This window comes from Westerdykella ornata (genome assembly GCF_010094085.1).
Source record: "Westerdykella ornata strain CBS 379.55 unplaced genomic scaffold EI97scaffold_3, whole genome shotgun sequence".
In the NCBI taxonomy this organism is placed as follows: domain Eukaryota; kingdom Fungi; phylum Ascomycota; class Dothideomycetes; order Pleosporales; family Sporormiaceae; genus Westerdykella; species Westerdykella ornata.
Genome location: NW_022986853.1, coordinates 843,483 through 855,981, shown reverse-complemented (window position 1 = coordinate 855,981; position 12,499 = coordinate 843,483). Strand labels below are relative to the sequence as shown.

The following is a 12,499-nucleotide window of genomic DNA, read 5'->3' as shown; positions in this document are numbered from 1 at the left end:
TCTGCCGGGCGGTGAGCAACCTTCGTACGGCGGACTATATCTAGGTTTCCGTGAAGTTTCCCAGCCAGCGGGTTGCCCAAGCTCCACAGCAGATCATCTCCCACAGTAGTTTGCGTTAAGCTGCCCGTACAGCGCCGAGGCGGACGCGCTCACATCCGCATACGGCTTTCCCGAAACCTAAAGGCATCCTGGACCTCTCTCATTTGCTCTCTCATCTCAATACCCACAGCAACAACCACCACAACCACCTCCCAATTATCACAGCACCACCGCAACCATGGACTCCTCCTCGCGCGGCCAACCGCGCGTGAAAAACAAAGCCGCCGCGCCCATCCAAATCACAGCCGAGCAACTCCTCCGCGAAGCCGTCGACCGACAAGATGACAAGATCAAAGCGCCGACGCAGCGCTTCGCCGACCTGGAGGAGCTGCACGACTACCAGGGCCGCAAGCGCAAGGAGTTCGAGGACTACATCCGCCGCAACCGCATCAACATGAACAACTGGATGCGGTACGCGCAGTGGGAGCTCGAGCAGAAGGAGTTTCGGCGCGCGAGGTCGATTTTTGAGCGCGCGCTCGATGTCGATAGCACGTCTGTGGTCTTGTGGATTAGGTACATTGAGTCGGAGATGAAGCATCGGAATATCAATCATGCGAGGAATCTGCTGGATCGCGCCGTGACGATCCTGCCGCGCGTGGATAAGTTGTGGTACAAGTATGTGTATATGGAGGAAACGCTGGGGAATATCGATGGCGCGAGGGCCGTGTTTGAGCGCTGGATGTCGTGGGAGCCCGACGAGGCGGCGTGGTCGGCGTATATCAAGATGGAGAAGCGGCACGGGGAAATCGAGAGGGCGAGGGCGATATTCGAGCGGTTTACCATGGTACATCCCGAACCCAAGAACTGGATCAAGTGGGCCAAGTTCGAGGAGGAGAACGGCAGCAGCGATCTGGTTCGGGAGGTCTATGGCACAGCGGTGGAAACATTGGGCGACCATTTCATGGACGAGAAGCTATTCATGGCGTATGCGAAGTTTGAGGCAAAGCTAAAGGAGGTGGAGCGAGCGAGAGCCATCTATAAATTCGCCCTGGATCGCATGCCACGCGCGAAATCCGCAAATCTACACAAGGCATTTACGCAGTTCGAGAAGCAGTATGGCGACCGCGAAGGCATCGAGGACGTCATATTATCCAAACGGAGAGTGCACTACGAAGAACAAGTCAAGGAGAACCCCAAAAACTACGACGCCTGGATCGATTTCGCCCGGTTAGAAGAGACGTCTGGCAACACGGACCGCGTGCGCGACGTCTACGAGCGAGCCATCGCCCAGCTCCCACCGACTCAGGAAAAGAGACACTGGAGACGATACATCTACCTCTGGCTCTTCTACGCCGTCTACGAAGAAACCGTCTCCGGCGACATTGAGAGGACGCGGCAGATCTACCAAGAATGCATCAAGCTCCTGCCCCACAAACGCTTCACCTTCGCCAAAGTGTGGCTCATGGCCGCCCAGTTCGAAATACGGCAGGGCCAACTGACGACCGCGCGGAAATACCTGGGCCAGTCGATAGGCATGTGTCCCAAGGATAAGCTGTTCAAGGGGTACATTGAGCTGGAAATGAAGCTCTTCGAATTCGGCCGCTGCCGCCAACTCTACGAAAAGTACCTCGAATGGAACCCTACGAATTCGCAGGTGTGGATCAAGTTCGCCGAGCTGGAGCGCGGGCTCGACGACCTCGATCGCACGCGCGCCATCTACGAGCTCGCGGTCGAGGAGCCGCAGCTCGATATGCCCGAGCTGGTGTGGAAGTCTTATATTGACTTCGAAGAGGAGGAGGGCGAGTACGAGCGTACGCGGAAACTGTACGAGCGGTTGCTGCAGAAGACGAGCCACGTCAAGGTCTGGATCAGCTGGGCGCAATTCGAGATTAGCGTCCCGGACGCTGGTGCGGAGCAGCAGCAAGAGGGCGAGACGGAGGAGGACAGACCCGTCAGCGACGAGGCGAAGGCGCGGGCACGCAGGATCTTTGAGAGGGCGCATAAGACGATGAAGGAGAAGGATCTGAAGGAGGACCGAGTGGCGCTGCTGAATGCATGGAGGGACTTCGAGACGACGTACGGGTCTGCCGAGGATGTGGAGAGGATCGAGAAGCAGATGCCGCGCAAGGTCAAGAAGAGGAGGAAGCTGGATGACGATTCGTTTGAGGAGTACCTCGAGTATGTGTTCCCGGCCGACGACGAGAGTGCGGCCAAGTTGTCCAAGTTTATGGCGAATGCGTACAAGTGGAAGGCGGCGCAGAGTGCGGGGTCGTAGGTGATGGAGGTGTTTGGAGTGCTGGAGCGACTATGGTACATGCGAAGTTGCCTGTGGTATAATGATTGTTCTCGAAAGTAGTCATAGCTGTAGAGAAATGAGAAGCGCGGCAGTTACAGATTGCTGTGCTTACCTTCCCCATGTCCTCCGTCGTCCCCATCTACCATGTCATCGAATTTCCCATTAGAGACGACTCGATTTATCCAACTACCTCTGTGTCTGCGAATTTCAAGGAAGGCAAAAATCTCAATCAGTGATTCGCATAGCTATGGTGGTATCCAGCATGGAACCTAGGACGCAGAGAGTTCGCATCTGCAACGGAGGCGATAATCCTCACACTGCCTGGAATGATGGTGAAGCGAAAGAGCAACAGCCGGATTCTCCCATCAATTGCAGAAGTCGTGTAAAACCCATCCCTTGGCATGGGAAGCATCAGGTTCGAGTGAAATTGGATTTCCAGTACCCTACCCAATGTAGAATCGTTAGGGATTGAATATAGGGGAGATGCAGTTCTTGACATTGCCGTCTAAGTATTGATGATACAATTCGGACATGGCGCAATGGAAAACGGACACGACACCGTGAATGGGAATCAGCCTTCTCCTAGGTCAAAAAATCCACAGAAGAGGTCCATATCGGAGACCCAGGGGGGTTTCCCGAGAGAAGGTTCCATGGAGAATGGGATCCAGGGTCCGTCACTCTACTACTGCCTCGCAGTCTGAATGCTTCTCATTCCCGCCGGTCGCCAAAGCGGAAAGAAATTGAATCAGCTTGTCTACTATCTAGCGTGACGGATCCCCAGGCGTTCCTGGAGACCCCTTTCTCTGTGAGCATGTGACCTTGTGCTACATACCTAGGTATCGTCTGGTGGTTACCTGCATATGGCTTGTTGTCCCAACCGTGAACAGGCAGTTACATCCCCGGGCCTAGCCAAATAGCAACCTGCAAAGAATTTGCGACATGATGCCACTGTTTCTACACAGTAGAGGCAGGGAAAGAGCACGCATCGTCGGCCATGGACGTGTTGAAACACCGGCATTGGTGTAGTAGGTAGTAGGTTCACAGTACGGCGAGGAGAGTCCTGGGCGCCACCGGCTCGCTTACACCTCAACAGGAACAAGCCTGGAAGGCTTCGTCCGATGTTCTCGAAAACCGCGCTTCCGCATCCGGCAAGGTCACAGATGTTGTGCCTTTCCGGGGCCATCCATGCCGCGTTTTTGGCGAGCGAGATGGGCGGCTTGTTGATAGACGAGACTCGGATCGCGGACATCAAGCATTCGTCCTCATTTCCCCTGTGCGCTCAGGACCGCACATTTACGAGAGGGCCAGAGGGGATGAGAAGCATGAGTTGACCCTGCTTTGGCGCACCCTGTCGCCTAAAGAGGCAGTGTCAAACTGCTGTACTGCGCAACGTAGCACAGAACGCTCTCGTCGTCGAGCTGGAAATGAGCCTATTGGAACAACATCGGCCCTAGCAAATGCAATCGATCTCGAACGAAGCTAGTCCCGGGGAATGATGAGCAGCATGAGTTTCCTGGTTGACAGCCGACGGCAGGAGCCCCAGGACTCAGGAGCGCTACACGGCTGCAACACGGCGATGTGGAGACGGCGTGCTTTGTTGGCTAATTGCTCTGCTACACCAACAAACCGCACCTGTCACAAAGGCTTACCAGCAGGGCAACGGCTACAACGGCCGTACATATGTCTTTATCCGTTGACAACCCTTTGGTTGGACATGGCTGAGGTTGTGCGCTGAGCCTGAGTTGGGCAACGTGGAAGGGCAAGTTGCTAGCACGGAGTAGAGCATCCTGCAACGCTCTGCCCTCCGTCCGACAGCCGTGCTCAGCAAGGTGGGTCACAAAAGATGAATCTGCTGCTGATTATATGCTGTGCCTGACGGGTAAAATGGTAAAGGGAAAATGGTCAAGGGAGATTTGAGGCGGCACGAACGAGGGGACCGAACTCCATGTCAGCGGCGGCCAAGTGCATACACGGTGGATGCCTTTCTGTGAAGAACAAGACGCAAGCGCTGATACCCCAGGTCTTTGGCAAACTGGATGTGGATCGGCGGGCCGGACACACAGGCTCGTGCGGAACAGTCGTCCTGTGCGTGGACCCCCGGGGGTGGCGTCGCGAACATGCAGTAGCACTCCAGTGAGTGCTGGTCAATGGTGACGCCGCAGCAATGAAGGTTCGCCAGACAACTGGCCCTCCAACAGAAGGCTCGACCTTCCACATGGACGACGGCGGCGATTTGCGGGATGGTCGTCCCGCGCTCGCGAGACGCTGGGGTAAAGGTGCCCGACGCTGCGGGAGGAAGTGTAGCGACAGCGCTGAGCCCTAAACGCATATTGCCAGTCCGGATCGGGAGAGAGGCCGGCCTAGGGATTATTGGACGCAGGACAGCAACGTAAGTGCAGCTGAGCTGATGAACGTGGGCGACGTGTAACGCGGAACGGCCGTCCTGCTGTTGCACGGTAAGACGAGGAAAGACGGCCGGCAAGGCGTTGTGAGAGGCTCCTCAATAGTGACCATTATTGAAGTCGAAGAAGGATGGTGAGAGGATGGCACGGTGGAGGGGAATTGCGCGTGGGTGGGTGGGTGGTGGAATGGATGGTCAATCATGGTGCCAGGGGATGGCGTCTGGGCAAAGTCCACAACCGCGCTAATCCCAATTTGGCAACGTGCGGCTTGGATTCTTTTTGATCCTCTTGCTTTCACGCGTCCCTTCACCTTCTCTCCGAATCCGCAACTACTCGACCTCTCCAGTCGACGCCGTTCGTCGCCATCCATCACCACCCCCGCAGAAAGCCAGCGCTTCACGGCCTCGTCTGCGCTCTGCCGTCTTCTGGTGCTTGCTTGCCAGCCTCGCGTACCTGTGGTAGGCGCTGCAAAGCGAGCCCGCTAACTTAGGCGAGGGAAAGGCTCCCAAGTCACCTCACCTGGACACCTCTCTACAGTACTTGTCGCGGTTCGTCTCGTCCCTCGTCCTGCACCACTTCTTCGCTTCCCCCTTCGCCGTGCTCTCCAGGTGGTGCAGCGCTGCAGCATGGCCTTGCCGTTGTTGCGCGGTTGGTTGTGCCGCCCTTCCTGCGCCTTGATGGGCACTTCCTCGCTCGGTGCTTTCCAAGCTCGCTGACCCAGTTATTAACAGCGCCTCACCAAGCACCCCCGGACCTCTTGTCCCTTCTTCGCGACTTGCCGCCTTTATCGCCCATCCATCATCCATTCTTCGACTGCTGCCCTGCTCCCACGCTCTGCACCCGTCACGTGCCTTTTCAGCCTCCCACCTCTGTATCCTCCCTCTCCGTCGAGACGAACTTTATCGACTCGATTGCTGCAAATTTCCAGTGCCCAATTTCCCCGGGACTCCAGAGGGCTGGTCGCTTACCACCTGCGCCGAGATTCCTCGCGAGCGACGAGACCCCAGCAGCGCCGCATCCACCCCTGATAGTCGCTCGCCCTCGTCGCCTGTCGTTGGTGGCCCCCGTCCCCTTCCCCCCAGTTCAAGCTTTCTCGCTTGTACACCTCTCTCGCGGGTGCACCGCGCCGCAATTGTTGTGTTCCTCCGGGGCTCCCTCCTCTCAATCCCGCATTGGGGACCCAGCGAGGCCCCTTCACCGCCGACGGCCCTGACTGTCGCACGGCTTTTCTGCCGTCAAGCGTTCAACCGCGTCATATTCGCCTTGCCCCCACTCCACCATGGCCGACCAGAATCCTCCACACTCGCTTCCACCCTCAAACGCCTACCCTTCACCACACTCCTACCCGTCCCCCTCCATGCAGCTCACATACACGTATCCCCCGCCCCAGGGCCAGTCGAACCAGGAGGCCTATCGGGGCTCACCTCAGGGCACCAACCTGCCGCTGCCACCGCTGAATCTTCCACCGATACGTCTACAAGATGGACAGGTGCAACAATCGTCGCAACAACCGCCCATGCCTCAGCCGATGCCCTCGCCGCACCCTCCTCCCCAACACCATATGCCCCAATACTATCACGCTGCTCATCCACAACCGGTGGGCATGGGAGTCGCGCCGCATCTGCAGATGCGATATGCGCTCCCTCCCCAAGGTGACCACAGGATCCTCTCCGGTGGTCGCAACAAGAAGGAGGTCAAGCGTCGGACAAAGACGGGCTGTTTGACATGTCGCAAACGCAGGATAAAGGTCAGTTTCATTTCGGTTATCTGCCGCCAGTCGAGCAAGTGGTGAAGTCGGTCCTTTAAGCAAGGTGCACTAGGTAGAGGCCGTCGTTGGCCATCTAGCCGAGCCACCATGAAGCGAAAGAAGCGAGCGATCCCTTCACAAGCTTATTTGAACTTCATCTCCTCAAGACCCAGAACCGCTGACCATCGATCTTTCTTAGTGTGATGAGGCGCATCCAGTCTGCCGCAATTGTCAGAAGAGCAAACGCGAGTGCGCCGGCTACGATCCCATTTTCAAGCAACAGCCCGGCCCAGCACAGATACAGCCTGCTCCAGGCTCGGCCTCTCATCAGACTCCCGCACCGGCATCATCCCCTTCCGTCAGCTCGTCCTACAGTGGGCAGGTTCCCCACGGCTACGCTCCTGCCGTCAGCGCGGGTTATGTGCCTCCGGCGACTGGTAGCGGACCTAGCCACCAACCCCACGAGAACTTCAGCCATCCCGCCATTGATCCTGCGCTCGCATCCGAGAATTCCAATATGCAAGGCGGACAGCCAGCGTACAACGGTGCACATGCCTTGAATCCTGTACTCAGGGACGTGGCCAGCTCGAGTCCCTTCACTGCACCTACACATGCAGCTCCTGTTGTGAAAGGTGCGCCCTCTTCATCCATGATCAATTGTAGCTACGCTGAAGAAACTAACTCTATCCACAGGGCAACGTCTAAAGATTACCGATCTGTTCGCCATTGCGGGTCATCCTCCTCCAGAAGTGCCTCCGCGACAAGCGCCTATCTCACAGGAACTCGACGATGAGTTTGCGACCATGTTCGCGAAGGACTATTGCCAGGGCCTCGATGCCATTCTGGAAACCAATTGGTTCTCGACCAATAACAACGCCTTGAGACGAATCATGGCGGACAAGAATCTGCGTGAGGAAGCTATATTTTTCGTGGAGACTTGCAACTACCGGCGCAACTCCTCCGACATGAGCGGCATATTTAGCCAGGAAGCTCGCCTCATATGGCACATGCTGAGCGTATGTAAACATGCACCTCCCGCCACCAATGGCACCAACGGGACAGCATCCGCGGCCCCCGAAGATGACGACATGTCCCTCAAGGAGGTCCGCGCGCGATTCGATATCCTGGAGGCTCTCTTGACAAACGAGGTGCTCCATTCTAATCCGCTCTATTCGCTCCACTACCCCGCTGAGCTACCGACTTATAGGAGACAGGAGATTGATTTCTGGAGGGAACTTGGCAATTTTGTTGTGCACGACAATGACTCTCCGCCGCCAAGCGCGGCTGACTACGCCCTCTCGACGATGCGCGCTCTTCTGGGCCAGGAGACTCGGGATGCTCTTTACTCAATTTCTATCGCGAGGCGACTAGGGAACCGCATTGGTGGATTCCCGAACAGTGTGCCTGTGGCGCCGCCCAACCTGGACCCCGAAAATGATCTCAGCAAGTTGACTGTAGCGATGGGACATATCAGCTACGAATGCCGCAGCAGCACTCAACAGGTGATTGCCCGCATCTGCGATATGGCCATGCTCTCGTGGACTGCAAGCAGGAAGGCCAGGTAACACCGGGTCTCCAGAGCATTGTGGATTCGAGCAGCTACGGACGATTGCCAAGATGCACACCCTCTCTCGCTCGAGATTCATATCTACTCCGCTGCGCAGTGCCGGCTACTGTATCACGAAGGGACTACTTGACGCACGGCCTCATCTTTACGATCGTAAGCCACGGCTCTAGGCCTTGCCTGGACATCCTCTCCTTCCTTCGGTTTCCTTTTCATTTTGAGAAATCTCTCATCCAGTTTTCGACGTCTTCGGACTTCTGCATGGCGGCAACAGCAGCATTAGGCGGTTTTGGAGTTTACCTCAACGGAATGCTATTTCGGTTGATCTTCTGCGCACATTGCGGGTCGGTTAAGTAATTGTACTTTCGCGGTATGTGGTGGGCAAAACGAGAGATGATTTGCTAGGGCTGGAGGATGTAGTCTTCCACAGAGACCGATAGAGAAACAAAGAAAGTTCGGTCATATCATCATGATGATATCCTCTCACCGAGGTGACAAATGTACTCCCGAGATGCCGCAAGCTAACCAAGCAGAGCGACCGAGAGTCCCTGGCGCATCCACTTACCCCTATTCCACGTCTATCCGAGGGACCGACGTTGGTTGTCAGAGGTGAAGATCAGCCTATGCCGTGTCAGTCTGCGATAGCGAATCGGCACGCTTCCTTTTTTTGTAACTACCCACTGACGAGACTGTTGTTGGTCCTTTCTCCTCACCGCTTTTCCGGTAAATAACACCAGCGCGGCCAAAATTTCGGTTCTCTCCTGGACAGCAGAGCAACTTCATACCGATGACCAGCGAGAGGATGGTCTGTCTCCTTGACGATTTTCTCCGTCAAAGGCAGCTTCTGTTGGACCGAGGAGAGCCACACCCAGGGTCTTAACTACCATCTTAATACGACTCGTCAATCATATCTTCTGCATCTGCGCGTCTCTTCAACTCTGCCTTCCCTTTCCCCTTTGCCTTTCCGTGTCCACCCATCCACAAATTCCAAATCAAAAATCACAAAACCCGCGTATGTGCCACGAAGTCCCCACGTTGCACACAAACGGTCGGCTCCGGCTCCCTTCTTTTAGTTTTCCCTTCCGGAGAATTTAAGTGGTGGGTCCAGGGCGTCGGATCGCGCGTTTTCTTCTTTTCTCCATGTCGTGGCGCATATGTCGTGGTACGTGTTGCTGGGAAGGAAAACGAGCCGGCGGGGGGGAGTGTGACGGCAGGGGAGCGTGCTTGGTGGGAGGGATTTGGAAGGTGGAAGGGTTGGTGGGTTGTTTATATGATGTGGCGTTGGTTTTATTCAGTTTGTTGAGGGGATTAGTCTGGTGTTTTGAGGAGGGGGATGGAGGTGTGGTTGCATATGAATGGAGTTTTTTATCGATTGGGTTGAGTGAGGGTGCGCATGCGTAATAAGAGAAGAATCCCCAAGGTCTTGAAGGCCCGAGAGAGTGATTCTGATTTTTCAGAGGAAGAGTAGGAGTACACGGCTTGGTACCCGCATCCAAAAAATATGTATGTGCACAGTATGCATTTCCTATTGAATCACGTGATTATCTATGTTCTTCAACCTAGGTAGGCGGTTGATCCTATAGATCCATGACTCTTCATGTTCTCTTATTACGAATAGAGAGGAACAGGGACTTTTACTATTGCTTCAGTATTTCTTGAGACGGGTTGACGTTCAAAGAAAATCTTGTCCGCAGTGGCGTCTACCCCCCGGTGCCCGTAGAAGAGTATAAGCCAGCCATCCCTGATCGGACGGTTCGTTATGTGATTGGCTGGAGGGTTTACAAACGTTTACTTCGGGAACCGAGCAATTTACTAGTAGGATTGGTGTCAGGGACGGCCTCTCGATAAACCTACTGCAGGTAGCAAACTCTTTGAGCCATTCGAAACCGCTGGCGTTTCCCAATCGACGAACTGGCTCAGGTGAAATGTGATGTGAGTCCAATTCTACTACTGGGCTCCCTGAGGAGACTTCTCGGAGACTTAAACAGCGACCATCAACGCAGCCCTGGTGCATTACGGCCCCAGATTCGGGAATCCATGATTCATTATATCTCCGCGCCCCGCATCTCAGCCATTGGGATTGCGGATGGGAAGTTTTGACCTGTTTCCGACGCGCCATCTGATGCACCTCCCAGGGTATCATTCGCTAGGTGTCAGCATGGTTATTTTTCGGCTGGTTTGTCTTGTGAAGTTGTATAAATGTTCCTTGCTTCCACATAGTCTAAAGGTCAAGTCCCTTCGAGTTTATTCCCTTTCCCCCCTCATCCCTCTACAGTACCAAGTCAAATCTCCTCCCACCTCAGCACCATTCCCCAAAACCACTCCCCTCGCCTCCAAATAAAAAAAAAAATCCCCAACCCCCACTACCATGCCTCAACCCCCCCGCCCCTCCATCGTCGACTGCCTCATCATCGGCGCCGGCCCCGCAGGCCTCACCTCGGCCCTCGCCTTCGCCCGCACCCTGTCCACGGCCCTCGTCTTCGACTCGTCCTCGTACCGCAATGAGGGCATCGCCCACATGCACACGGTCCCCTCGCGCGACCACATCGACCCCTACGAATTCCGCGCAATCTCGCGCTCGCAAATCACCTCGCGCTACGCGACCGTCTGGTTCGAGGACGCGACCGTCGTGCAGGCGCGGAAGAAATTCCTAACCCTGAAGAGTGCGCATCTAGGGTCGCGAGAAAGAGAGTACGACGGTTTCGAAGTCGAAGATTCGACGGGGAAGACGTATCAGGGCAGGAAACTCATCCTAGCGACTGGTTCGCAAGACGTCCTGCCCGGTATACCCGGGTACGCCGAGAATTGGCCCTCGCACATCTACCAGTGTCTTGCGTGCGACGGGTTCGAGCTGAGGGGTCGACCGATAGGGATCCTCGAGTTCAAGTCGCCCATGGCGCAGCATTTCGTCTTCATGGCGAAAAACTTCTCTTCCAGCGTTACCATTTTCGCCAACGGCGAGGTCGAAAAAGAGAATGAGGCGGTAAAAAAGGCGTTGAGTGTGTGTAAGCAGTGGGGGGTTGGTCTGGATGAGAGGAAGATTACGAGGATGATTCGGCATGGTGGGGGGGATGACGCGCCTGGGGGGATTACGTTGGAGTTTGAGACCGGGGGACCCGTCACGTTGGGGTTTCTGGTGCATAAGCCGCCGACGGTGAATCGCGCCGGGGATTTGATTATGCAGTTGGGGGTCGAGACGGCGCCGGCGCAGATGGGCGGGAATGTCGTGGTCAAGGATATGTTTAATGAGACGAGTGTGAGGGGCGTGTTTGCCGCGGGAGATACCATGACGCCGTTGAAGCAGGTCACGGTGGCCATGGCTGAGGGGTTGAAGGCGGCGGCGGGCGTGGGGAAGCAGATTGGGGAGGAGGAGGCGTTGGAGGCGTTGAGGGCGTTGGAGGGTGCGGAGGGGGAGTAGGAGAGGGTGAGGAGGGCCGTGGTGGAGTAAGAGATTCATTAGTGCAAGGTACAGTTGTTGAAAGTCAATGATCCAGTGCATGTATCCGTCCGTTGAGAGTTGTGCTCAGACGTCTCAAGACACTTAGAGGCGGTAATGCATGACGGCCAATGCAATAGTATATTCAGATATGCCTAGGTGTCTGGCTATCTATTCTAGGGCGGACTGCCGTATTGTTGGTGGAGGCGCACAACAGGAAGTGACTGACGGGGAGTGAACAAAATAAGGGTCGAAATACGTGTAGCTTGGAGATTTCGGAGCCAGTGTCTAACATTGACGGGATTTCCATATTAGCTCCATAGAACCGACGAAGGTTCCCACTGAGGCTTACAGACAGAAGATGGTTGTGATGGGTTGTTCGCACTTCCTGGTCCGCACCTGCTGTGCCTTCTACGCCCGCAAAGTGCGTATGGCCGCCTAGTGCGCGAACATGCCAGTGTCGTCTTGGTTTCCTCAGAATACATGACTTAGTCCACAGCAACCTACATTTTGACGTACACCTTGCCCAGTGCATTCGATTATAACGCCACACCGTCCGTGGGTTACTACTCCCATCGCGCTTGTGCCGTTCATGAAAGTGGCATACTACGTTTTCGAATATAGAAACAACATCACCGTTTTTTTAACATCAACTTCATTCAGCTTGTTCTCACAGACGTTGAAAGAGACCACGAATACTAAACTGGAAGAATTGGCCAAACAGCGTACGGCTTTCACAAACAGTATTTCGAAATCGTTCTAGGGTTCTTACCGCTGCAGATTTCTGATCTCCTTACAAACAAGAAGCGCGGGGTTTTCGACCTTCTAGGAAGGGAAGCAGTGCTACCTGAGATTGCAAATGCGCTGAAATGCGCATGGCTGCGCTCGAGCGATGGACCAAGAGCGATTATATACCAGGCTCCTATGCGATTCACATGCCTGAAAATCTGATTTGCTTCAGGAAATACTCTTGCATCGCATCGATGTTGTATGGATCCATGTGTTCAGAGTTCTA

At 55.2% G+C, this 12,499-nt stretch overlaps 4 protein-coding genes across 4 annotated transcripts; 3 read left to right on the top strand and 1 right to left on the bottom strand.

Moving 5' to 3' along the window:
- Positions 1-75: 75 nt before the first annotated feature.
- Positions 76-2,401, top strand: EI97DRAFT_430527 (TPR-like protein). Its single transcript, XM_033797716.1, has one exon. The coding sequence runs from the start codon at positions 278-280 to the stop codon at positions 2,312-2,314; it is 2,037 nt and encodes a 678-aa protein (XP_033656999.1). The 5' UTR covers positions 76-277; the 3' UTR covers positions 2,315-2,401.
- Positions 2,402-4,176: 1,775 nt separating this feature from the next.
- On the bottom strand, positions 4,177-4,893 carry EI97DRAFT_176933 (uncharacterized protein). The gene has a single exon (XM_033793474.1). The coding sequence runs from the start codon at positions 4,662-4,664 to the stop codon at positions 4,284-4,286; it is 381 nt and encodes a 126-aa protein (XP_033656998.1). The 5' UTR covers positions 4,665-4,893; the 3' UTR covers positions 4,177-4,283.
- A 1,123-nt stretch (positions 4,894-6,016) lies between these two features.
- On the top strand, positions 6,017-8,049 carry EI97DRAFT_448208 (uncharacterized protein; the record flags this gene model as incomplete). Its single annotated transcript, XM_033800145.1, has 3 exons — positions 6,017-6,484; positions 6,684-7,116; positions 7,178-8,049. 3 exons carry the CDS (start codon positions 6,017-6,019, stop codon positions 8,047-8,049), a joined length of 1,773 nt encoding a protein of 590 aa, XP_033656997.1.
- Positions 8,050-10,381: 2,332 nt separating this feature from the next.
- EI97DRAFT_430525 (FAD/NAD(P)-binding domain-containing protein) lies at positions 10,382-11,947 on the top strand. The gene has a single exon (XM_033797715.1). It carries the CDS (start codon positions 10,417-10,419, stop codon positions 11,464-11,466), a length of 1,050 nt encoding a protein of 349 aa, XP_033656996.1. The 5' UTR covers positions 10,382-10,416; the 3' UTR covers positions 11,467-11,947.
- The last annotated feature ends 552 nt before the right edge of the window (positions 11,948-12,499 follow it).